This window comes from Crinia signifera, chromosome 1 (genome assembly GCF_055691185.1).
Source record: "Crinia signifera chromosome 1, ASM5569118v1, whole genome shotgun sequence".
Lineage (NCBI taxonomy): Eukaryota > Metazoa > Chordata > Amphibia > Anura > Myobatrachidae > Crinia > Crinia signifera.
The window spans coordinates 123,279,250-123,305,333 of NC_139217.1; the positions used below are offsets into that span (position 1 = coordinate 123,279,250).

At 43.0% G+C, this 26,084-nt stretch overlaps 1 protein-coding gene across 2 annotated transcripts in view; it reads right to left on the minus strand.

Annotated features, from left to right (window-relative positions):
• Positions 1-803: 803 nt before the first annotated feature.
• The window catches only part of TMEM192 (transmembrane protein 192), a 64,246-nt gene continuing 38,965 nt past the window's right edge, over positions 804-26,084 (minus strand). Inside the window, exons 5-7 of one of the 2 annotated variants that reach the window (XR_014470368.1) lie at positions 4,269-4,371; positions 1,277-3,485; positions 804-1,134 (exon numbers count right to left, since the gene is read on the minus strand). Coding sequence is in view for 1 of the 2 variants with exons in the window: in XM_083172874.1 (XP_083029000.1) it covers positions 3,368-3,485; positions 4,269-4,371 (221 nt within the window). In the remaining variant the exon portion in view is untranslated. Of the gene's footprint in view, positions 1,135-1,236; positions 3,486-4,268; positions 4,372-26,084 lie in introns of those variants that run through there. The other variant, XM_083172874.1, reaches the window with a different exon arrangement.

Genomic DNA, 26,084 nt, shown 5'->3' on the forward strand with positions numbered 1-26,084 from the left:
CAGCCAAGATGCTGGCGTTGGTATACTTAAGCAGACCCAAAAAGTGGCAGACTAAAACCTCTGGAATCTTCTCTGGTCCAGATCTTTAGTATTCACATCGGTGCAAAGATCTTCTCAAAAGTATATGCTTTTAGCTTTGGGTGAAAGGCTTGATGTAAATAATAAATATGTACATACTGTATAAAGAACATAAAAAAATGTGCTGCTTATGATACTGGTATGATATGGTACTTACAACTTAAAGATGAATCCCACTCAAAAATGGCTGTAGTTGCTGGCAGCCTCTGAAGATATTGACCATGCGCAGTGCAGTTTACCGGTGGGGGAGTTTGCACTACCCTGCTTAGGCAGCGAGAGTGACTCCTTGGAGAAGAGATAAAGCCGGAAGAGTTATACCCACTATAAATACCTATACCCCAAAGTACCAGCCATTCAGCTCTTAACTACCAAGTCACCAGCTGATTTTGAAAAATAAAAGGAGCTGGTGGTTGGTACTTTTTCTCCCTTCAATGCTTAGTACATAGACCCTTTTTTTTTTTTTATTACGAAAAGGATGGGCATATGCTAAAGTGTAAATCCATGCGTGCTTAATTTTTATATGCACGCAAGAGCATTTTATTGCGGGTTATTAGACAATAGTTATGTAAAGTAGAGGAATTGCCCATCTTATACTTCCACACACTGACCACAAAATCACAACATTAAATAAAAAACAATCCTGTCCGAACCAATTTGAACCTAGTGTTCATCAAACATTTGTCCCTTAAAAAAAAAAAAAAAAACAATATTCAGTCTGTCAGAAATCTTTATTAAACACGCATTATTTTATAAAGAGATGTAGCAAATAAACAGAATATATAGAAAAATTGACTTCTTTTTATTTAAACAGTCAATATAAAATTTTGTACCAATAATTTATGTGGTAGCATTCAAACTTTCTTAGAGGGGTCTAGTTTTATTTCAAATAAACTCTCACCTCTATAGGATCATCATGCCCCATGTGCAGGGCCGGTGCAAGGCACCGGAGCGCCCCAGGCGAGTCGGGGTGGGGGCCCCCCCGGTGCCGAGTTACCTGTTGGGCCGTCTGGGGGAGCGTACAGGGGGGTCCAGGCTGGCGTCTGACAGGAGCCAGTCCTGCGGCGCTGAGTATAAAGCTGGCGGCGGTGGGGGGTCCCTTCAGTGAATAAGAAATCACTAGCGCTATGATTTCTTATTCACTGAAGGGACCCCCCACCGCCGCCAGCTTAAGCTTTATACTCAGCGCCGCAGGAGGTACCCGCGCGGCAAGGACACCACTACAGGCTTCTGTCAGAAGTCGGCAGGGACCCCCTTTGCACGGGGGGCGAGGGTCAAACTGCCGCCCTCCAGTGGCCGGCACCCTAGGCAAATGCCTAGACCTGCCTAGTGGTGCCCATGTGCCTTCTCACAGTACATATACTGTGCACCATATTTAGTGGTCGTCACCCCCCTACCATGTTATAGCCAATCCTGTACTCCAGTGCTGAAATGTACCGTTACAGTATCTAAGAGGCTGCATGTAACGAGCTACAGGAAATGCAGACTTGGAGTGGTATATATTGGTGCTGGGCTAGGCTTATATAGTTAAGAATGGAAATACAAACATTTATTATAGGAGTACTGTAGGACAGTAGTAAAAACCATAATACTTCACATTATGACAATACAGTACAATGAGAATAAGGTGGCATTTTAGATGTTTTCATACTCTGTAATTTATTTCTAGTACAGCAGTTGCAACATTTAAAAAACAAACAAATCAAATCACGCACGCAGAAGAGCAATACTCCGATAGGGTGAAATGTACTGTAGCATGTACACTTGTAAGCAATCCATGCACAGAGGTTGCTGAATCCATGTACCTCCAGCAAGGGGTGCTCACATTGATGACCGGTGGACACAAACTGTGGACATGATATGGACAGTGCAATGCTGCTGCACATCTTTTATATGTTTATATTATACACGTCCGAACAGCAGCTCCCAAATGTCACATAAATATACATTTTAAATAAAATGATCATTGTATATACTTGTTTTTTTAGGTAACAATTTTTGATAAAAAAACGTACAAATGTAATTTTTCCAGAAAAAACAAATGCAACATATAATAGAAGCCCATAAATGGACACTTATCCTACATTGAAGAACAGAACCGGTCAATAGCAGCTTTGGAGATAAATCCAGAATGCAATGTAATAAGGACAATGGCATTTATAATGTTCATTGTGTACAGTAGTCTCTGTTGGTGCATAGAATGCAGTGCAAAAGTACTTAAGTGGGTATTCAATTCGTGGATTGTCAAGCTCAATGAGAGATTGAAAAAGTGAGAGATTTTTTAAGAAATCTCCAGGGTTTTTTTTAAAGTGGCAATCATTCACACTGCAAAATCAAACTGGGTTTGCAGTGTAAAGGATTGCCGCTTTAAAAAAAAACAAAATGGAGATTTCTTACCAAATCTCTCACTTTCTGAATCTCTCATCCTATTACATTTCCCCCAGGAAGTCATATTTTCAAGGTAAACACGGACACAGAGCCGAGAAATCAGCTGAAAATGCAGTTGATAGAGTACACAGGAACACTATATAATCAGTGCAACGTACAACCTGGTGATAGACCAGCATGTGAAGAAATGCACACAGATACTTCAAAGAAGGTCATTAAAAAGATGGAAATTAGAAAACAGAAGATTTTTGCCTTTTTTCTTTGGATCACAGTTTGTATAAACACCATACACATTAAACCAATAAATACAAGTCACCAAGTCAAAGATTAAATTTTACATTGAAAACAATAAAAATAATACTGGACCACCACAATAGGCTTATGAAATAAAACTACAGCCCTGAAAGGGGATAGTGGACATTTATAATAATTGACAATTAATTCTTTACAATTGCACTCAAAAAATATATACTTATATACCCATGTTTGGTTTGTCTTTTTACATTTTGGGAAAAGGATTCTCATTGAAATCCCATAGGACCATTTAAATATATTTCAATAGAAACCAAAACATTGCAACAAAATAATTCAAACAAACAGTTTATAATGCAAGAGATAATTGAATTATTGTAGATTGTATTTTACATCCGTAAGTAAAAAATGAAATAGAGTTAAGTTTACATAAATACACAGCAACTTCAATAGGTCAAAGAATTTAGACCAGAAAGAATGTTCCAAGCATCCTGAAGCTTCAGATCCGGGGATCAAGGGTAGGAAAAATCAGTTCTAGATTCTGAAGGTCAACCTCATGAAGGTCAGTAATATACTGAACTGAAGTCATAGGTCAGTTGTCTGCATCGGTGTGGCAACCCACTGATATCTGTGGCTGTGTATTCTTGTGAGGCTATGCTTGGGGTGATGTTGCAGCAAGAAGTTGCTGACACAGCAATGCATTGTGGCGCTGAAGATATTCAATTGTATCACCTTGTTTTTCAATGACTTCTTCTAAGCTTGCTCCTTCACTATAGAATACAAAAATATTGGAATATAAGCACAGATAAGTGTGACCATAATAGGTTAAAAGTACATATAGATACAAAATACTGGCAAATAAATGACTGCTTCTGCAGTAATACATTTCCGCTCTCGTAGGTTAAGCTTTTAAAATGTATGTAGTGCACCAGTATGTCATCCCTCATCTATTTTACCGTGCGTGTATGCATCACCACATGTGACTCAGACTTGGGAGCATGTGCACCATGCGGTCTTCACCACAAACAAGTCGCATCTGCCATGGCTAGTGGTAAATACGGGCTCAGACTCATTTGACAAAATGTTATAATTTATATAGGATTACAGTGAGGGAACGGAAGAGCTAGATATGGGCAGAAATCAAATTTACATTAGAATTGAAAAATCCTATTCAAAAGCCTGGATGACTGCTGATTGGCTGAGAGACCAGCTGCCCAGTCTTTTGAATAGGAATTTACAATTCTCCCACCGTCCGCGGGACCGCGCATTGGATCAGATCATTGAAATTTGGGAACGCGGGAATCGGGTGAAATCGGGCCCAAATTGCGTAATGTATGGGGGCCTTTAGAGTACAATAAATGTCTATGTTGCATTATTTCCCTAGTGGTTTTCATTCTGACACTGCCATACATAGGACCTTACTACTGTACTTCTCAACATTCATTAATTTCGAAAACATTAGAAATATATATTAGAAAAACTTTACATTACTAATAACTTTTAAAATCACCCTCAAGCTAAATTTATATCCAAATATTACATAAAGGAGATACCTGAATCCAATTCCTGGATTTACATGACTTTGAAATGTATGGATCCTCTCTTCTTCAATAATGTCTGGTCTAGGCATGCTTCGGTTAAACTTGTATATTTGCACTAAAATGTAAAGAAATGTATTAAGGTTATAGTCAAAGTTTCCTTGGCAATTTATTAAAGTACGATTAACTGAATATTAAGGAATGGCAAAAGATATGTGTGCAAATCTCAAGTGTAGAAGGAGCGTTTCCAGGGGAGCTTTTGTAAATGTCAAACAGGCACTTGTTGTGCTCGTCTGATCAGACTGACATATACAGTATGGATACTTGAAATTAGCCACTCCCATTGGCAAATTTAACATGAATAACTAATTCAGCAACATTTTTCAAGTGATGTTAAATAGAGGCACCAAAACATTTTTTTTTAAATGGAAAACATTGGGCCTGATTCAGAATGGATTGTATATGCTAAGCTAGATATACAAGCCATGTATGAGATCCTAAGCAATGGAAGAGATGGAGGAGATGCATCGGGACCATCGTTCACAATGTTTATCTGCGACTGCAAGCCGGATTAAGTCTGACCTTAAGGCGTGTGTTATGGCAGATTTGGACTAACTGCACTTTAGATGTACTTCAGATTTAAGGTGCATACACACGGACCGCATTCAAGCGATTTTCCCTGGGGTGGATGGCTTTCCATAGCAGGACACTATAGAAGCCATCCACCCTAGCTGATGATGCTGGAGTGCGCATCAGCACTCATTGCCAGGCCATACACACTGGTTGGCTTTTGAGCTAAAAACAGCTCAAATAGTTAAAGTGAGCTGCTTTCAGCTCAAAATCGCCCTTTAGGCCCCATACATTAAGTCTGACACAATGGAATAGGTATATCCTGCAGCCCTCCACAGAGAGATCTTATGAGTACGGATAGCCCACTACTTTCAGAGAGACCACGAGAGATCTGCAGAGCTTCGCTCTCTGCTTTTGGTAAATACCATCCCCAGGGCCGAAACTAGGGTTTCCGGCGCCCGGGGCAAGGCAGTCTTTTGGTGCCCCCCCCCCTCCTAGTGATGCTGCTGCGCGCCGAAATTTTCGGGGGGGGGGGGGGGGGCGTGGCGTGGCCTAATTTGGGGCGTGGCCTATAATCGCTGCTCTCCCGCGAGGCCACACCCCGTTTATTCCCCGCTGCTTAGTTAGCAGCTGACAGGGGGGACCGACCAAATGACGCCTTGTCCCTGGCCCTGGAGACCCCCCCCTCCCCGCACAGCCGGAGACCCCCCCCCCTCCCCGCACAGTCCTCTCACCGTCCATCTCCTACTAGCGCGGCTGCAGGAAGCGCTGATGACTTCAAAAAGACTTGCCGGACGCTGATTGGCTGAATTCAGCCAATCAGCGTCCGGCAAGTCTTTTCGAAGTCATCAGAGCTTCCTGCAGCCGCGCTAGTAGGAGATGGATGGACGGAGTCAAAGTAACATGCCCGCCACTACACTACAGCGTTCACATACACCGGACCTCACAGCGCCCCTCACCTCCAGCGCCCGGTGCGCGTGACCCCCCAGCCCCCCCCTAGTTACGGCCCTGCCATCCCTGTACAAATTATTGGGCTAGATTTACAACAATGGCTGCTTTTAATATTAGCACTGGCCTCCAGAAAGCAGAATTCATATACATTCCAAGTTTAATTTAATACTGTAGAATGCAAACACAATTTGGATAGCATTGGGATTTAGGAAACAATTTTTTATACCTTGCCTCAATTAAAGGCATAACTTGTTTAATAATGACCAATTTAGAATGGTTGGTTACCACCCCCAAAACACCTGCTTACTGTCAATCACCTTGCCAACAGCTAGCAAAAAGTAGCAGGATTTAATTGCTGGACGGCATTGCGCGTGTACATTGTGGCCCAGACTCACGCGCAGTCTATCAATAATGCAAATTCATACAGCAGCGATCAGGTCTGAATCAGGCCCATACACACTTATGTTGTGGCTATGTATGCGGTTCGATGACCATGCAGTTTCACAAAGCACTTCTGAGAAAGGCCTCCTGTATGTTCCCCAGGTTGGTGCTAATAACAGGGAGTTTATTATTATTTTTTTACTTCTCAGTGGCAGCCACGTTACAGGTAGTGAGACATTTGGTCTGAACCCTGACCCCTCCCACCTGTGTCAGTGGTGTTCCTACATGAAAGGTTCAGCACCTACTAAGCTGGGCAGTCTCAGGACATGCTTTGCAGAATTATTACACAAATGTATTCATCTTCCAAGAAATGCTCCGAAGGTCCAACATCAGCATGCTATTTGTTGTACAGATTAAAAAAAATAAAACGATTTGGATTGATCACATATTGTATTGGCTTAAGTCGACATGGACTTTAGGTCGTCGTGGTGAATTTTTTTTGGGTGTATGTCGACTTACATCGGCATGGACACCTTATAAGTGTACCGCGTCCCCTCACATGGCTCGCCATGATTCAGGCACACTATTTTATTCTCCCTCCACACCCTAGTGCAGCGATGGCTAACCTTGACACTCCAGCTGTTAAAATGCACATCCCAGCATGCCCTGCTACAGTTTTACTATTTGGCCATGCTAAAACTGATGCAGGGCATGCTGGGATGTGTAGTTCAACAACATCTGGAGTATAAAGGTTAGCCATCACTTCCCTAGTGGATGGTAGGGCATGAAAAAAAAATATTATAAACCATGTCGACCTAAAGTCCCTATGCCCTGTCTACTGAATATACTGTAGGTTGACCCAAGGACCGTATCCCTCACATATACTGTATGAAGATAGGATACACAGGCAAAAGGCTGGAAATAGAATCCTATATGGGTATACTGAACTGGTTTATCTTCATCTAAAAAGGACAACTTGTGCCAGCACGGCACTTCCCCAGTATATGATCCTATGCATGATGTCCCATTAAACCTTCTTTGTCCTCTTTTGTGACGAGAGAACAGCCCTCCACCATTGTTGCTGAGACCACCTGATGATTTGGGAGCAGAGTATATGGCTTGAACTCTGTGGTTCACAATGACTGTCCCACAGAAGAACACGAATATAAAACAGCAGGCTGTAAAGTAATCAGACAGGCCACCATCGGATCAGTTGCTGGTGGTCCTTTCCCTCCTTCTGCATTACATTTTAGAACAGGAGTGTTTGATACTTCAGATGCATTCAAGAGAAAAGATGAAAACAAGCTGAAAAGAAACCATAAAAACATGCAAAAGTAGCAACTGGGTCTCTGGGAAGCTTCTTTGTCTGTTTCAGACAAGTTCATAGGGTGCTGCTAAATAGTACGCCAGTCCGTAGAGTAAACAGAATGTATAAAGTCACATAGCTTAAGGAAGTACAGGACAGAACGCAGCACAAGCACTATGGTAGCTAGACAAACAGGAGGCAGAAGGTACTGAAGGCACTGCTTGTGAGATCTTACAGCCTAGGATATTGAAAATAATGGGAGCATGTTCAAGTCCAGTTGATCATTAAAACTACTGATTGTTGCAAGTTGGAACATGGACATTTTCAAAATCATACATGTTCATAATACAGGTTGAGTATCCCTTAGTGCCAGTTACATATCATGTCCCCAGTAGTGCCAGTTACATATCATGTCCCCAGTAGTGCCAGTTACATATCATGTCCCCAGTAGTGCCAGTTACATATCATGTCCCCCAGTAGTGCAAGTTACATATCATGTCCCCCAGTAGTGCAAGTTACATATCATGTCCCCAGTAGTGCCAGTTACAGATGTCCCTAGTAGTACTTTTATCAAAGAAAAGGGGAAAAAATGTTGGTTTTTGGAATAATTTGGATAACGGATATTTGGATAAGGGATACTCAACCTGTATGTTGAAATATATAAACAGTTCTAGAAAACAGTTAATTTTAATTATAATGTGTATGGAATGGTTGTATTTAATGCGCGTACCAGATCTACAGAATATTTGTATGCATACAGGTGCATGTGTATAGGTACAATGCTCCCTGTGGCTTTCATCAGGACTAATACTGGTGCTGACCAGACATTAAATGTGTAACCAGTCCTGTTAGTTCAAGATGAAAAAAAACTTAACTGGTGATTGATTTTAGAAGGAAGCTGCCAGGTTTTGGTTTTACGGCTATTATCGGCCAACATCTAGAACAGGGCTGGGAAACACTGGCCCTCCAGATGTTGATGAACTACACATCCCAGCATGCCTTGCATCAGTTTCAGCATGGCCACATAGCAAAACTAATGCAAAGCATCCTGGGATGTGTAGTTCATTAACATCTGGAGGGCCGGTGTTGCCCAGCCCTGATCTAGAACCACTGGCAAACTCAGACCCTATTGCATATACTCGCCATGTCTATTATGTCAGTCAACCCATTTTATTGTATCTGATTTGAAGCATTCAACCAATTACTCAAAAAAAAAAAAAACACATTCCAGTTTATTTTGATATGGAATTGCCACTAAATTTTATGGCAAAATTGCTGAAAAATAAGCACCTTGCCAAGTTGAACCCTATTACATCTGGTCTTATGTCTCAGTTGACAAGACTAAATACCCATCTTTTTCCTAAAGATCCGGTCATTCTTTTATGAGTCTAGTTTAACAGCACGCAATTTAACAGAATTGTAATCTTGGTGGTTTATTCTCACTGAGCAGCAACATCTGTACAAATAATCTGTGCAAATAAGGTAAATACTTGCTGTAGTTCAATTAAGTTAGCCACAAGTACAGGAAAAAAAAATCCAGAGCCATTGTTGCATGGCTCTAAGTATCTATTAGAAAGCATATAACAAAATAAAAAAAAACAATACCTTTACCACATATCAGAGATGTGAAAGTCATAACCTTATGTACAGCTTTTTCTTAGAAAAATACATGTAAAAACGTTCTTACATGGGAAACAGAGGTTACATTGCATTAATAGTTATTAAAGGGCCTAATTCAGAGATGTACACAAACTTGATGGCTCACAAACATCTCTGATGATTTTTGATTTGCAGTATGTGCAAATCTGTGTCTGTCTTTGACAATGGTTGCAGCATACTGGATATGCTGCAACAGTTTGGGAGTGTTTTTTTATGGATTTTAGAGAATAATGGGGCACTCTGATTCTGCCGCCTTTTCTTTAATGACATTGGATCAGTCCCTACTGTTCCTATTCAAATTGTATCTAAACAAGGGGGTATGTTTTTGAAAAAATGGCGCTGAATTAAGTTGGAGTCCGGACAATACGTATCTATTCATGTTACTTTGGATGTTTGTGACTTATCCACCTCCTGTGCTTGTTTTTATCACGGTTGTCAAGGGGGAACACAATGAAAGATGGAACCAATTGGTAATAGGATTTCCACATACAGGGGGAAATTTACTAAGATGTGTATTCTACTTCACATGTGATGTTGCTATGGGCAACCAATCAGAATCTACTACTTATTAATTTAGCACCTTCTAGATTAGGGCTGGGCAATTGCGGCCCTCCAGATGTTGATGAACTACACATCCCAGCATGCCTTGCATCAGTTTTAGCATGGCCACATAGCAAAACTAATGCAAAGCATCCTGGGATGTGTAGTTCATCAACATCTGGAGGGCCGCAATTGCCCAGCCCTGTTCTAGATGATAGTAGACAGGATCTGATTGGTTGCCTCATAGCAACATCACATGTGAAGTAGAATACACATCTTAGTAAATTTCCCCCCCAGGGTCACTCGGAATCAAACATTCAAAATGTACAAGCAAAGGCGCATACCTTACTTACACAAAATTAAATGCTTGACACATGTAAAAGGTATCTTTAAACAGGAAGCGAGTGGACACTCATACTCACGATGGAATTGGCGTTAACACTCCTCAAAAGGTAGCTTTTTAATGCCTTCCCGAGTGTGGCAATGGCCAGCATCACTGGAAATGTGGGTGTGTCAACCTGGTTTTCTGGGAGTGCCATAGGCAGTGGCTTTGTCCCCGGCAGCAGCAACATTGGCCCTAACAGTTCCGCAGATGTCAGAAGGAGGCTACTCTTAAAGAGGTGTACACTCGGTGCAATGTACTTCAAAACGGGATTGAATCGTACGGCGCTGTGTACACATTAGATTTAGACTACAAAGTACAGATCCGTACTATATATATATTCTTGCTTGCACAGTCTATTTTTCTATTCGATTTTTATGCCGCACATCAGAATTGAATGCATTAGATTAGATTTGATTTATATAAACAAAACTGAATAGAAAAATAGAGAAAAATCTAACCATGTGTACACCCTATATTACACAAGATGCCTCCAGAGGAATACGCATATGACACAGCAACATATATTGTAAATATGGGATGCAGTTAAAATCCCGGCGGTCGGGATCCCGGCGTTCAGAATTCCGACTGCCGAAATCCCGACACATTCTCCCTCCGTGGGTGTCCACAACACCCCTGGAGGGAGAATAAATTAGTGTGCCGAGCGTAGCGAGGCACCGGGCCCACTGCGTGGCGAGCACAGCGAGCCCGCAAGGGGGGGCGATCCACGTCCCCCCCTTGTCGGCATTTCGGCTGTCGGGATTCCGGCGTCGGGATTCTGAACGCCGGGATCCCGACCGCCGGGATTCAGTACTGAATCCGTAAATATAATCAATTTCATGAATAATAGGAAATATAAATATTTCGATTTTTTTTTTTTGGACCACAGAATAACCTTTCCCTACTGTTCAGGCAGTGAGTATATTCCGAATACTTTGGAAATGTTAAAAGCTTAGATGACAAGTCTATGTGAAGTAGAAAATAAATAAATAAATTTGATAAATGGACTCATTTTATTTGAAGACCTTTTATTAACCTATTATACAACAACAATTCAATATTCACTGTTGACGTATATATTGTATGGTCAGAATCCAAAATAGAATATCTTTAAATAGTAAAATACTGTCAGAGATGCAATCATCACTGGCTGTATCCACTGCTTGTTTTGATGACCGTTTTTGGTCATCTTAAATGTCATCATAGAAAGGAAAAGATTGGAGACTTAAAAAGCTAATCTGACACGTTAACAAACTGATTAAAAGACATCAACAAGCCCACAGCCTGTTCTGCTGCAGACATGTCACCGCTATACCATTTCACAGTATAGAGTAGGAGCTGTAGATAGCAACAGGGACAATTGTAGAACAGACTATTAAAAAAAAAAAAGGCAAATCTATAGGACAGTTCAAACGGAACTAGATGAACATAAACAATGTATTTGGGTTTTTGTTTTTTCTGCCAAATAATGATATAGGCAATAAAAGTCCTATGTTGGTGTTCTCTATTAGATCTGGTCACTCTACCGTTAATCCTTTGTTGTCTGTACAGCTAGAACCTACATGTGTTAGCTTAATAGGAGCATAAAATTGACAGTCTTCTCCTAAAACAGGTGTAAGAATCCCTCATTTTAAGAGCTTATTTAATTTAAGCACAACAAAGTTTGGGGACCAAGGCTCAACTTCAAATACCATAAATGACAAAAGCCAACTACTTAGTGAGATGTTTGTCCAATTAAACGGAGGACATTGATCAGGCCAGAAAAAGAGCCATCACTTCTCCTTTTAAACACCAGGGATGTAAGAGGGGAAAAAGTAATGAGCCTTTGATGTCAGGGATTGAATACAATTCAAAACCTGGCTTTGCCTTGGATGGTTTTCACTTGCAAAACAAAATACTACCTTCAAAGTTCAGTAACTAAACACAATCAAGCAACAGACAGAACATCAAAGTACATCGCTGTGTTCCAAGGAGATTTTAAAGTAAACAAATAAATAAAATTAGCAAGAAACAATAGGGGTCTTGAACACAAGAAAGAGAAGCATCTGAATAGATCCTCTGTATAAGTTATAGAAGTTCAAAGATCTAAAATATGAACACTACAGCTAACTTAGAAAATTACTCTACCGGGGGAACAGAGCAAGAGCTCACGCGTTCTAAACAAAACTATATCAGCAGCGAGATGCATACAATAGGCTAAACATGAAACTTTCATTGACACGTGCCATTTTGTGGGTGGATCCAAAATCCAGGAGGTTGCGACCATAAATTCACAAAGAACCAGTGATGCAAAAGAGGCACTGTGACCCAAAACTTATGATGTAGTGGTCTCTAATGAATTAATAGTCTGCATTCCACATGTATTAGTTAGGTACCAGAAAGGCCTCTGTAGGCTATATAGTAGCTGCTCTTAAAAGCAGCAATGCATGTAGCAACTTGTGGGTTTCAGGCTGACTGTAAAAAAATAAAATAAAAACCACACATCATGGCAGATCTGATGGTAGGGTGGGGGGACCAAATAAATGGATTTCAATCGATGTCTACTGCAATCCCATTCAGAGATTCTTCTCTCCCAGAACTCTAAACTTGAATTTCTGAATCTATCATTTAAATCAGGACAATGCACATTCTGGCACTGTGACCATTAGCATTTTTCCATAAATCTGACCATTTCAAGGCAGATGAACAGAGGTAGCTGGCACTAATTACACAAGCCCATTGCCGCCTCCCACAAACAGATCCACTTCCTCTCACCAGCCAAGCTACTGTGTGCCGTCTGCCAGAGAGACTGTTGCTGCCGAGAGCTCTACAGGTAAATAGGGATCTGATGTGGGATTAGAAATGACAATCAGTTCCTTAGTTGAAGTTCACTACAGCCATGGCATCAAGAGTGAAGGGCTCCAACAGTGACATAGTAACTGGTAGAAGACATGTTTAGAGTATGGTTAAAATCATGCAGCCATCATCTAACAGATAACATGGACAGTATGTGGTCCCTGGTCAAAAATGTCTAGGTAGACAGTCACTAGGTCAACTACTAATGGTCAACAGTGACTAGGTTGGCAGCTAAGAATGGTCGACATCTCCTAGGTCGATGTGGACATGGTCGTCATGAGGTTTTTCTTCATTTTCTTTTTAAAAAGGTGGTTTTCATACTTTGCCATCTAAGTGAGAATATATGTGTAATAGTGTGCAGAGCACAGCGGGGCCCCGCGCCCGAAGCATGGCGAGGGGATGTGGCACACCTGGCCCAAGAAACATGAAAACAAAACTAAAGATTGTGTCGACCTTCTGCCAATGTCGAACCAGGGTATGTCAACCAATAGTGGTTGATTTAGTGACGGTCGACCTAGACATTGTCTATCATTTATACTGTAACCAACATGGACACCACGGAGATACACTTGTTTAGCTTTAAATGTCTGTACTCTATATGTTCTATGCTGATGTTGTAAAACAGGATTGAACTAGGGATGGCCATCGACTATCAATGTTCCCAAAACATTGATTGGGACCTTGTGCTCGATGTTTTGGGCATCGATAGTGGATGGTCCAATAGTTATATGCCATCGAAGGATGGCTTCCGATGGTAAAAGTTGGGGGCGCATGCGCAGCGTCATTGCGTCCAGAGGCGTCGCTGCGGGCGGCCTGCCCCTGCTGTGAGGTGCGCGCATGTACAAATGAAACTTAAACTGGATTGATGGCTAAAGTTTCTTCTGCGCATGCGCACGGATCCCAGCCAGGCAGGCTGCCGCAGTGACCCATCCCTTTGCTCTGCACATGCGCGGCTAAGCGATGGCAGGAACCATCGATGGTGTGAGGTAGAATGGTTTATAGCCATTGATGGTTCCTGCTCTAGAAGCCATCGATGGCAACCATCGATGGGGAATGTGCCGATGGCCATACCTAGATTGAGCCTTTTAGTAAATAAGAACTTTGTATGATCTGTTCATTTTATTAGGAAGATTAATTACACACATATGTATAGAAAATAGTTTGAGAAAACAGGATTTTGCACCTGTGTGTGCTACTGCGGTATCTGAATGATAGGTCAACAAGGTTCAGGTCAACACTAGCAAAAGATTAACAAGACAATGGTCGACATTATTTTTTCCCATTAGATTTTATTTTTTGGACTTTCCTGCTTTAATATCCACATGGACTCAGATTGGGAATGGTGCAGTGCGCTAGGCACAGAGAGGCACCTGGCCCAAAACATGGCATGTAAAGCAGTACACTATTTGTACACGTACTTCGGTGTTGACATTTATACTGTCGACCGTTTGGTGTTTCCTACTGTCTGTTTAGCTAGACATGGTTAACCTTTTAAAATGGAACCTGCTATTACAGACGTGTATTACACGTACAGTGTACAGTACAGATGATTCTAAAACAATCTACAGTACAATAAAACTCTTCGGTCTTTTAGCAGGGTATTTATCAAAGTACGCAGAGAGATAAAGTGGAGAGAAATAAAGCCCTTACTTGTATCATGGAGCCCTAGAGAAACATATATAGAAACATAGAAATTGACAACAGATAAGAACCACTTGGCCCATACACTCTGCTTCTTTTTATCCATGAAGATACCTCGACCCTTTCTGAACCATTAGTTCCTTCTAAGGATATTCATAGACTCTATCCCATGTTTAAATTGCTCTACCACCTCTGATGGGAGGTTATTCCACTTATCTACTACCCTCTCAGTGTATGTCCTTGAGCAAGTACTCTTCCTTTAAAGACTGTTTCCCTCCTGTACTTTGTTAATACCCTTGGTATATTTGAAGGTGTCTTTCATGTCCCCCTTTTGATTTGGTAAAAGACTAGCAACCTGTGCCACCCTGCAAGTTCCCACTTTGGGAACCACTGTATTAACCACTCAGCTCCTAAATGTCAGTTCCACGGCCTCCTGTAGCATGGCAGTTACTGTTGGAGCAGATTGGTTAGTGTTTTATATGTCTCTGCATGCTTTGATAAATAGGCCCAATAGACATAAACCATTATGTTGATAACACTGGAGAAAATGAGGGCACAGAATTGGAGGAGAATGAGAACCTTAGCAAATGACAATCTTCTGGAAAGTGAACAAAGAATCAATTAATGAAGCAAAGAACCTAAATGGTAAAATGTTATTTTGACTAATAACATGGCTTTATAACAGGAAGGCATTGCCTTATAAATGCAGAGTTTCCTTTACTAGGCACACAATGAGCCTGTAAAAGAAAAGTAGAACAGACTGTTCTCCAGCTCATCTACAAATCTCCTGCTGTACTGTGAAGGAGCACAGTTCTATGGCCCCAGGACTGCATAGAGCTCATTTGAAGTGGCTGATTATAAATCTTACAAATCAAATATGTAGACTTCACTACAAGAAAAGAGGGGATGAGGTCCAAATGTCACGCTCTCTGCACAGGTTACATCTGCCCCACCAGCAGTGCAGCATGGTTTTGCCCAATTTGGGGACACATTTTCCCTGTGATCAGGTCTGAATTAGCCCCAATTTTCATAGGCCCCCTCCCAGCTATATCTTGTTTGCCAACAGTTTATGTCCATCCAAGTAGTGACCCCTAAAAGTACAATATGATTTACAGGAGAAAAGGCCTAGGCCAACTTTAAAATGAAGTATAATGGGATATGGTCACTAGGTCGACAAGCATTAGGTCGACATGCAGGACAATCGACATGCACGAAGGTAGACAGTGGACACAAGCATTAGATCGACATGGGGAAGGTCGATAGTCAAAATGTTGACATGGGGTTTTTCGTGTTTTTTGTAATCGACATGTGTCATGCCCTACCATCCATTAGGGCGTGGTGGGAGGATAAAATAGTGTGCCGAGCACAGCGAGGGGATGCGGTGCTATGTTTCTGTGTCCATGGTCGATGGTTCGGCATTCGTGAAAAAAAAAAAACAACGTCGACCTTTTGACTCATTAGGGCGTGGTGGGAGGATAAAATAGTGTGCCGAGCACAGCGAGGGGATGCGGTGCTATGTTTCTGTGTCCATGGTCGATGGTTCGGCATTCGTGAAAAAAAAAAAACAACGTCGACCTTTTGACTGTCGACCTTCCCAGTGTCGACCTAATGCTTGTGTTGGCCTAGTGCTAGTAGACCTAGTTGCTGTCTATCCACTGAAGCCCAAGTTCTCCAGCCACAAGACCTGACACTGAACCACTATCAACACGAACCCGAAGCGTGGCGAGCCCGCGAGGGGTGGCTGTACGCGTCCTCCAACCTTTTCATACCCCCACTATCCACGTCGGCGCGGAGTTGATTTTAGATAGTGTGGCGAGCGCAGCGAGCCACCGAGCCCAAAGCGTGGCGAGCGCAGCGTGCCCCGCGAGGGGACATGTATTACTTTACATGTATTCCGCGTGCGCTTGCCATGCTTCTAAAATCAACTCCACGCCGACGTGGATAGTGGGGGTATGAAAAGGTCAGAGGACGCGTACCGCTGCGCTCGCCACGCTTCGGGTTGGCGTTGATATTGGTGGGGAATTTAATATTGTAAGGACCCATCAGGGTGGTTGTACAATAAAAAATCAAATACCATCGCATTGTATGGCATACGATGCCATACTTTTTTTTTATTGTACAACATCACTTCGCATCGCATACCATATTTAGTCTTATGGTATACAATGCGATGGGCGCCATACTAGGAAACAAGTACCCATTGTTCTCCACCAGGGCAGCAAATTAGCTTTGTAGACTGCATGTAAACTTCTAGTTTAATTGGAAAAAGGGGGGTGGAAGGGTGGGAGCAATGATGGCAGGGGGTGGGAAATATACGAAACCACTGAATGATAATAAATAATCAGTTCTTTGTACACAGCCACCCAAGGGGTAACACAAATCAAACATTGCTCATTTTGCTGCAGAGCAAGACAAAGTGCCACAGTTACAGGTCTTCCTACGCTATTCCAAGAGCACAACGCCAGCATCTTTCTGAATTGAATTATCAACCCAATACTCTACACATAGGTAGAAAATCCTGATGATTCTATAGTGCAGGCCCCCTCGTCAATCTGCGGCCGTCCTGCTGACTCCTCCTATTGGAAAGTACTAGCAGGAAATAGCCTTCTGGTCTCTATCGATTCAACATCTTAAAACAAACAGTATGGAGATGTATTACTATTACTGGATATCATTTTACTCCTCTACAGGCCCTCAGTAAATGCAGTTTAATTGCTCATGTTAGTCACATAAACACACTCGTCTAACCTGCAGGCTATGACACAAAGCCGCTTAGAGGAACACATAGCCAATTTCAGATAAGAAGATTGTAACACATTTGGCTTAGAAATCTAGAATATGAAAGAAGATTAAACATTGTTTAACAAACTATAATGGATTGTAAAAAAAATCATAAATACAGAGATATACGGCTGTTCCATACATAATCATTTAACACAAAGGAAAGGAATAACCTGCAGGCTGCTGCGTAGGACATAGAACATCAGCCAAAGACAAGACTTGTGCAGCCCTGGGTAGGAATCCTTCACCACAGCTTCTAGTTCCAAAATAATCATGTATGAAAAATAAATCACCTTGTGCTGGAATTTAACACCCTACAACAAGCCTGGCCAACCTGTGGCTCTCCAGATGTTGGCAAACTACAAATCCCATCATGCCTTGCCACAGTTTTGCTATAAGGGAGTGTTTAAACTGTGGCAAGGCATGCTGGGATTTGTAGTTTCACAACATCTGGAGAGCCACAGGTTGGCCTGTCCTGCCCTACAATAAATAGACCGCTCAGACAACCACCTCCAAACAAATAAATTGTAATATGTATTTGTGGCACGTAGGGAATGAACAGTTTCAGCCAATACATTTTTGTTTGCTTTATTCATTATGGCACATGCTCTCAAAATCGGTCCCCAGGACCCCACACAGTGCATGTTTCTGTACAGAATGACAATAATGTGAAATTAGCTCCACCTGTGGATCTTTTATAATGTGTCCCTGAGTAATGAATGAACCTGTGGGGTGACCTGAAAAACGTGAACTGTGTGGGGTCCTGAGGACCGAGTTAGAGAGCCCCTGCACTATGGAAATACTGTAACAAGTAACAGTGGGCCTTATTCTGATCGGTGTGGATTTTACCGCATGCGGACGTCCCGCCGATGTTGATTGTCTGCGCATGTGCAGAGGTCACTCTGCGCATGTGCAGGCGATTTCGCCGCACGTATTCTTTATACGCCGCACAGGGGGCGTAGAGGGGCGTGAGGGGCTACTTAGCCTCATTACCCTATGCATCCGCCCCGCGTTTCATGGGCGTTCCCATGCAAACGCGGGGCGTATGCATGGTAATGAAGCCGTGACGCGTGTGTAGGGGGCGGGCATCTGACATCGCCGGATGTCAGCTGCCCGCCCCCATACGTGATTTCACACGGACAAGTGTCCGTGTGGTCTTGGGTGGCGGGACCTGGTGGAGCGTGCGGCCCTGCATTCGATGTTCGGCGACCATCGAATGCAGGGGCTGCTCCCAACATGGAGGAGGCGTATCCCCGTCCACTTTCATGCGGACCGCCACATATCCGCATACGGACGGAGGTGGCGATCCGTATGGAAGGCGGGGATTCGCCTGCACGGACATGACCGCATATTTCTGATCGGGCCGCACCGATCAGAATAAGGCCCAGTGTTGTCTGTTGAAACACAATAGGTGCCATGATAACCCATATCAGCCAATCAGAAGCCTGCTTTACTATAATACAGAGTATGATTTATATGTCTGGGACCATTCTCTATAACTAGTGATTACTTGCTTTTAACACATCGTTCCATATATCATATACAGTGTCTATGCATGCATTACAGGACACATTTAAAGTCATTTTTCAAGAGACATGTAAAAGAAAAAAAGGTAGTGTTACCAATAGCCTCTAATCAGGGATACTTTCTAAAGTGCACTAGGTAAGGTAAATGAGCTTTAAAATGGATCGCAGCATATTTACATAATCCTCCAGTGTAATTACAAGTTTACACATAGGGTTTATGTTGATTTAAATCATCTTTAATGAAATGCCAACCCTGCTGTGGCTGTGAACATGATGCCTGGATCTGAATATAAAATTTTAACAGACGTCAACAGGAGAAACATACCGTACATATGACATTAAGGGGGGGGATTCAATCCCTGCCGCTATTTCTGACAGGGGAAATAGCGGTGGGTGCCTATTCAATGCTGTCTTTCCCAACAGCATTGAAGAGGCAGAGCGACAGAAAGGGCCTGACTGTTGGGCCTGTTTTGATGATAAAGGCCATGAATTGTTGCGATCACGGTCGAATCGCAACAATCCACGGCCATTTATGGGGACACGCCCCCTTTTCGTCGATCGGCAGGCAGGACATTGAATCCCGCCTGGCGATATGCTGTCAGGACGGATTGACAGTCGTGACCCAGGATTGAATACCACCCTAAAGGGTATTCTATATGCAGCCATAATACAGCATTTTAAAGAGGAATGCTATTTACTGTATGTGAAACAATGTTAGAAAATTCAGCGCATGGCACAGAATTAGGACCACCATGGTGCAAGATGCAAATATTTCCATTTCAATGAAAACATTCTTTAACTTGTATTCAGTAAGTATGAAACTGAAAATATATAGATTAGTCTTCCTACTGTGAGGCATATTGTAAGAATACTGCACAGTTCTATTAAAGTTGGGATGATGCGATGGGCAATCAGTATATGCTTATTATTTATTTAGCACCTTCTAGAAAATAGAATCTGATTGGTTGTCCAGAAAAACATCCGATCTTAAATAGAACTCCCATCTTAGTAAATTTACCTCCATGAATGAAGGCAGAATGTACCGATCTTACCAAAGCATGGCATCATCCTTATTCCGGCTCTGCACACCATCAACGAAGGTGGAATGTACTGATCTTACCAAAATATGGCATCATCCTTAATCTGGCTCTGCACACCATGAACGAAGGCGGAATGTACTACTTTTACCAAAGTATGGCATCACCCTTATTCCGGCTGTGCACACCATGAACGAAGGAAGAATGTACCGATCTTACCAAAGTATGGCATCATCCTTATTCCGGCTCTGCACACCATGAACGAAGGCGGAATGTACTGCTCTTACCAAAGCATGGCATCATCCTTATTCCGGCTCTGCACACCATGAACAGAGGCGGGATGTACTGATCTTACTAAAGCATGGAGGTACCATATTCCTGCTCTGCACACCATGGACAGAGGCGGAATGTACTGCTCTTACGCAAGCATGGCATCATCCTTATTCCGGCTCTGCACACCATCAACGAAGGCGGAATGTACTGATCTTACCAAAATATGGCATCATCCTTATTCCTGCTCTGCACAGCATGAACAGAGGTGGGATGTACTGCTCTTACCAAAGCATGGATGTACCGTATTCCTGCACTGCACACCATGAACAGAGGCGGGATGTACTGCTCTTACCAAAGCATGGATGTACCGTATTCCTGCGCTGCACACCATGGACAGAGGCGGGATGTACTGCTCTTACCAAAGCATGGATATACCGTATTCCTGCGCTGCACACCATGAACAGAGGCGGGATGTACTGCTCTTACAAAAGCATGGATGTACCGTATTCCTGCGCTGCTCACCATGGACAGAGACAGGATGTACTGCTCTTACCAAAGCATGTATGTACCGTATTCCTGCGCTGCTCACCATGGACAGAGACAGGATGTACTGCTCTTACCAAAGCATGGATGTCATCCACATAAACGGCCTCATTAAACGATCATGGTGTCTATCCCTAGTACAGTGAATAAAGACAACACATGGTGGACATTTACGATGAAAACCTGTATAAAGCAAAGCGTCCCTTTATATGAACTGCTTAACATACAATTGATGTCTGTTTTATTCACATTGGACTCGAGCATATTAACATTTAAGTAAAAATGTAACACTAGTTGGGAAATTATGGGACAGAAATCTTATAAAAGTCAAATGATTCTAAATAAACTCAAAAAAGGAATATACATCTAACACAGTCCAGGCTACATCCCCAGTAGAGATTGCATAGCTCGACTAAAGTGTTTGATCTAGGCTCTGAAAATATCCTTTAATCTTGTTAATTGCTCAAATAGCTTGAAAAAAATAAATTAGCAAATATTACAAGAAGGCGGTAATTGAATATTCTAGAGACTGCTGAAAACCCCATCTTCTTGTGGGCTTCAAACAGAAAGGCTGGTGTCTTTCTGCTAATACACAGTATGTGCACAAAAACAATTACTGGGAAATGCGAAAATAAGGAGAATGCCACATCAGGTTTACATAACATAATAGTTGAAATGCATGCTGCATAGCCACAGTGTGCTCTCGTTTAATTAATGTGCATTGTTTAGCTGGAACGTTTTAAAAGGTGTCTAATTTTAAGTGCTGGGCATCAAGTATTCCAATTTTCATAGACTTCAATGTATAAATTACTACTTCTCATTACCGCCTTATTGGCAATCCCAGTGCGGAGGTTCAGGTGTGTAGGGAGGAGGATGGACATAGTGATGTTATTCACATCATCATAGCCCCACCTCCATTACAAAAATGCATTTTCGGTAGTCTACTGAATATTTCAGAAGAGTAGCCAAGCATATCACTGCAGAGTAAAACTAGAATATCCATTTAAAACTCAAATTAAAAACTGTAAAAAAAAAGGTCAGAAGAATACAAACCGCATCACCGTGTTACCGCCACAGGTTGCCAAGGGCATCACCGTGTTACCGCCACAGGTTGCCAAGGGCATCACCGTGTTACCGCCACAGGTTGCCAAGGGCATCACCGTGTTACCGCCACAGGTTGCCAAGGGCATCACCGTGTTACCGCCACAGGTTGCCAAGGGCATCACCGTGTTACCGCCACAGGTTGCCAAGGGCATCACCGTGTTACCGCCACAGGTTGCCAAGGGCATCACCGTGTTACCGCCACAGGTTGCCAAGGGCATCACCGTGACCGCCACAGGTTGCCGAGAGCATCACCGTGACCGCCACAGGTTGCCGAGAGCATCACCGTGACCGCCACAGGTTGCCAAGGGCATCACCGTGACCGCCACAGGTTGCCAAGGGCATCACGTCACCACGTCGCCATCTCCCAGCAATTAATATCATGCATGCAGGATAAATCTAGTGAGAGTGCTGGTCAGGGCCAGTGTCCTCACAAGAGAACACTGGCCCTGAAAGATCGCTCGGCATGCAGTGCTGACAGTGCTGTCAAGCGGTATGTGCTGAGCGAAGTTGCTGAGTGATCTATATTGCTCTGATCGCTTAGCAGTGTCGCCCCGTGTGTGGGCCCATTAAGGTATGTTGTGCAAACATAAATATATGAATACCAGGGCACAGGAACTAAAACAAAGACTGAGAACGCCATATCACTCTCAGGCAGCCCAGGGAAAATATTGCAAAAAGATGTCAGGTTCACCACTACTGTAAATTACTTTTTCCCCATGTATTTTTTAGCAATATTTTTGCTTCAGTAAGATGGAGAGTGGTTTCAGTATTTTGAGTTTGATTGATGTCTAATAGGGAACTCCTATTCTGCAAAAGAAACAAATGGCTAAAACACAGTAAGAAGTATAATACATGTATTGAGTAACCGTTGTGCATGGTATTAGTGGCATCCTGCACAGATTGCACCAAGTGTATAGGTGTAAAAGCACTACTTTTTGTGCACAGAGAAAACTATACCCAATACTTAGTTACCACTATTCCATGTGGGAGTACCATGGAGAGCACCATCCAGAATTGAACCCTGGAATGACTGCGAGGATGGAATCATCTATAAATTGTGGCAGCATTGACTCATACACATCGACCTTATTCAGATCTGATTGCCTTACAAATTTGGGGTACTTGTTTCCTAGCATGGCGCCCCCGATTTTGATTGTATTACATCTTATACAATCGCTTCGCATCCCATGCAATATAGCGGCATGCAATGCAATATTTTATTGTACAAGCACCCTGATGGGTGGTTTTAATGTTAAATGCACCCCCATTGGCAACGCCACCCCAACTATCAACGCCAACCCGAAGCGTGGCCAGCGCAGCAAGCCCACGAGGGGTCGGCGGTACGCGTCCTCCGACCTTTTCATACCCCCACCATCCACATCGGCGTGGAGTTGATCTTAGATAGTGTGGCGAGCGCAGTGAGCCCAAAGCGTGGCAAGCACAGTGTGGCCCGCAAGGGGACACGGATTACTTTACATGTATTGCACGTCCGCTCGCCACGCTTCGGGCTCGTATTCCGCGTCCACTCGCCACACTATATAAAATCAACACCACGCCGACGTGGATAGTGGGGGTATGAAAAGGTTGGAGGACGCATACTGCCGCAGCTCTCCACGCTTCGGGTTGGCGTTGATAGTGGGGGTGGCGATGACAATGGGGGTGCATTTAACATTTGTAAGCACCCATTTTCTGGCATGCAATGCTATGCGATATTTCATTGTACAAGCACTCCTGTTAATTTAGCATGAATATCGCATCGCACACCACCAGGAAACAAGTACCCAAATTTGTTCTCAAAATGGACAAAACCATGTTCACTGCAGGTGGGGCAGATGTAACATGTGCAGAGACAGTTCTATTTGTGTGAGTTATTTTGTTTCTGTGCAGGGTAAATACTGGCTGCATTTTTTTCATACTGCAATTTAGATTTCAGTGTCAACACACCATACCCAAATGTAACTCTCTCTGCACATGTTACATCTGCGCTACCTGCAGTGCACATGGTTTTGCCCATTTTGAGAACAAATTTGTACTGCGATCAGATCTGAATAAGGGCCACTGTGTGATGTCTTGATTAGAGCTATGCTGAGCAGGGCAAAAATAATATATTTTGCCTCCCCACAGTGGCCACCTTCACCTCACAGTGCAACAGATAAAGGCCCATATTCCAGTTCATTCTTTCTGACAAATTCCTTCTTAATTGGACAAACCCATGTGCACTGCGAGTGGGGCAGATATAACATGTGCAGAGAGAATTATATTTGGGTGAGTTATTTTGTTTCTGTGCAGGGTAAATACTGGCTGCATTATTTTACACTGCAATATAGATCTCAATTTGAAGTAAAACCCCACCCAAATCTAATTCTCTCTGCACAAGTAACATCTTCCCCACCTGCAGTGCACATGGTTTTGCCCATCTAAGAAGGAATTTGTCAGAAAGAATGAACTAGAATAACCCCCAATGTTGGCAAGTACGGCCCAAGTTGTCAGAAATATACCCAGCTAGAAGATCGCAGTGTTCATTCTAACACCCTGCAGATTTCAAAACCCATGCAGTTCTTTATTCCTGCCTGGGGTATCGCTGTCTGCTGCGGTGTCGCTATCTCATTGGTATCCTGTATCCCAATACAGATCAGAATGTAATAGACCAGGGGTTCTCAAACTATTTTGCACTGGGTCCCCATCAGACAATAAAAATAATTACAGGACCCCAGCAAGTTACTGCAGAAGGTCATAACATCACATGTGTAGTCGGCAGACAGCACATACATGGCAGCATTGTGGAGGCACAAAATGAAGGGAGGAGTCTAAAATAACAGACAATTCAACAGGTTTTTCAGACTGCTTGAATCACTGACTGAGATTAGAAAAGTCATCAGCCTGATAGTCAGCAACATGGAGTTGTGACCCCACGCTGAGAAGGTCAGGACCCACAGTTTGAGAACCGCTGTACTAGAAGCAGCACAGCAGGCAGCATTACCCAAGGTTGGAAAGAGGAACTGCACGGCTTACAGGTTGCTAGAACACGAATATCGGGCGTATTTCAATGCACAAAGCAACAGATTTCCCCAAGATATGTACATTTGTGGTTTGAGACCTGATTGGTCCCAGCGGGGAGGGGCAGCTGCCGTCACTTCTATTCTCATTAAGGAGTGCTGCCCGCATTGTCGAAGATTATATTATATAAATGGCTAGGCTGTTTATTTCTAAAACCTGCAGCACTCAGTGCAATAAAGACACCGTTAGCTTGGAAAATGCTTCAAAAGCTAGTTCATCATTTTTGTCAGGGTGCATGAACATTGGGTTGACTCTAGGTCTGTATTAATGTATATAACACAATACATTTGACATGACATCATTTCTGAGTCTTCTATTACTGTTACTCATGTCAATCGGATGACTTGGAAACATTAAAAACCAACACACACAAAAACATGAAACCACAAAAATATACACAAAAAAACAAAAATATATACACATACATAAATTATCTCTCTATCCACCACACACACACACACACACACACACACACACACATTTATACAGATGTAGCCACTGCCATCCTTGGCCGGGGCTCGCCAGACCCTCCCCGCTGGCGAGCGCCGGCGGACAGGGGCTACACTGAACTGGGACGCGCGTGTGTCTCACACGCACGCGCTTCCCAGTCTCTCGGTGGGGACGCTGCATGTCCCTGTCCGTCTCCGCTTCAGGGAGATGGTTAGGGGGGCGCTCGGGGCGGCGAGGGGTACCTGCGGCGACGGCGGGGGAGGTGGCGGGGACCGAAGACAGGCTCCGTTGCCAGGGGGCGCCCGAGCGTCTTGTGTGTCCCTTGGTGGGATGGCGGGGCTGGCGTTAGAATCGCCAGTCCCTGCAAAGATGGCTTAAGCTCCATTGTACAGGACAACAATCCCAAAAAATGCCGTTAAGAACTATCTTCAGCATAAAGAACAAGGATCCCAGCTGATCCCAACATCATAGAGTATGTCTGAGACAGAAGGATTTCAGCAAGCCTCCATCCACAGACGATCTGTGGTTAGTTCTTTGAGGTGATTGGAACCACTTCCCAAGTTTCTTCAAAAACTGTGTGCAAGTGGACCTAGTAGAACCTATGCTATTTTGAAGGCAAAGGGTGGTCACATCAAATATTGATTTGATTTCGATTCATTCACTTTGCATTTTATGAATAGATAGAAATAAACTATTGAAAGCATTCTTACTTTGCAGCATTATTCACACCGGCCTAAAACTTTTGCGCAGTATTGGAGATATAGATTTTCCCAGTGACATATTTATGCAATGTTA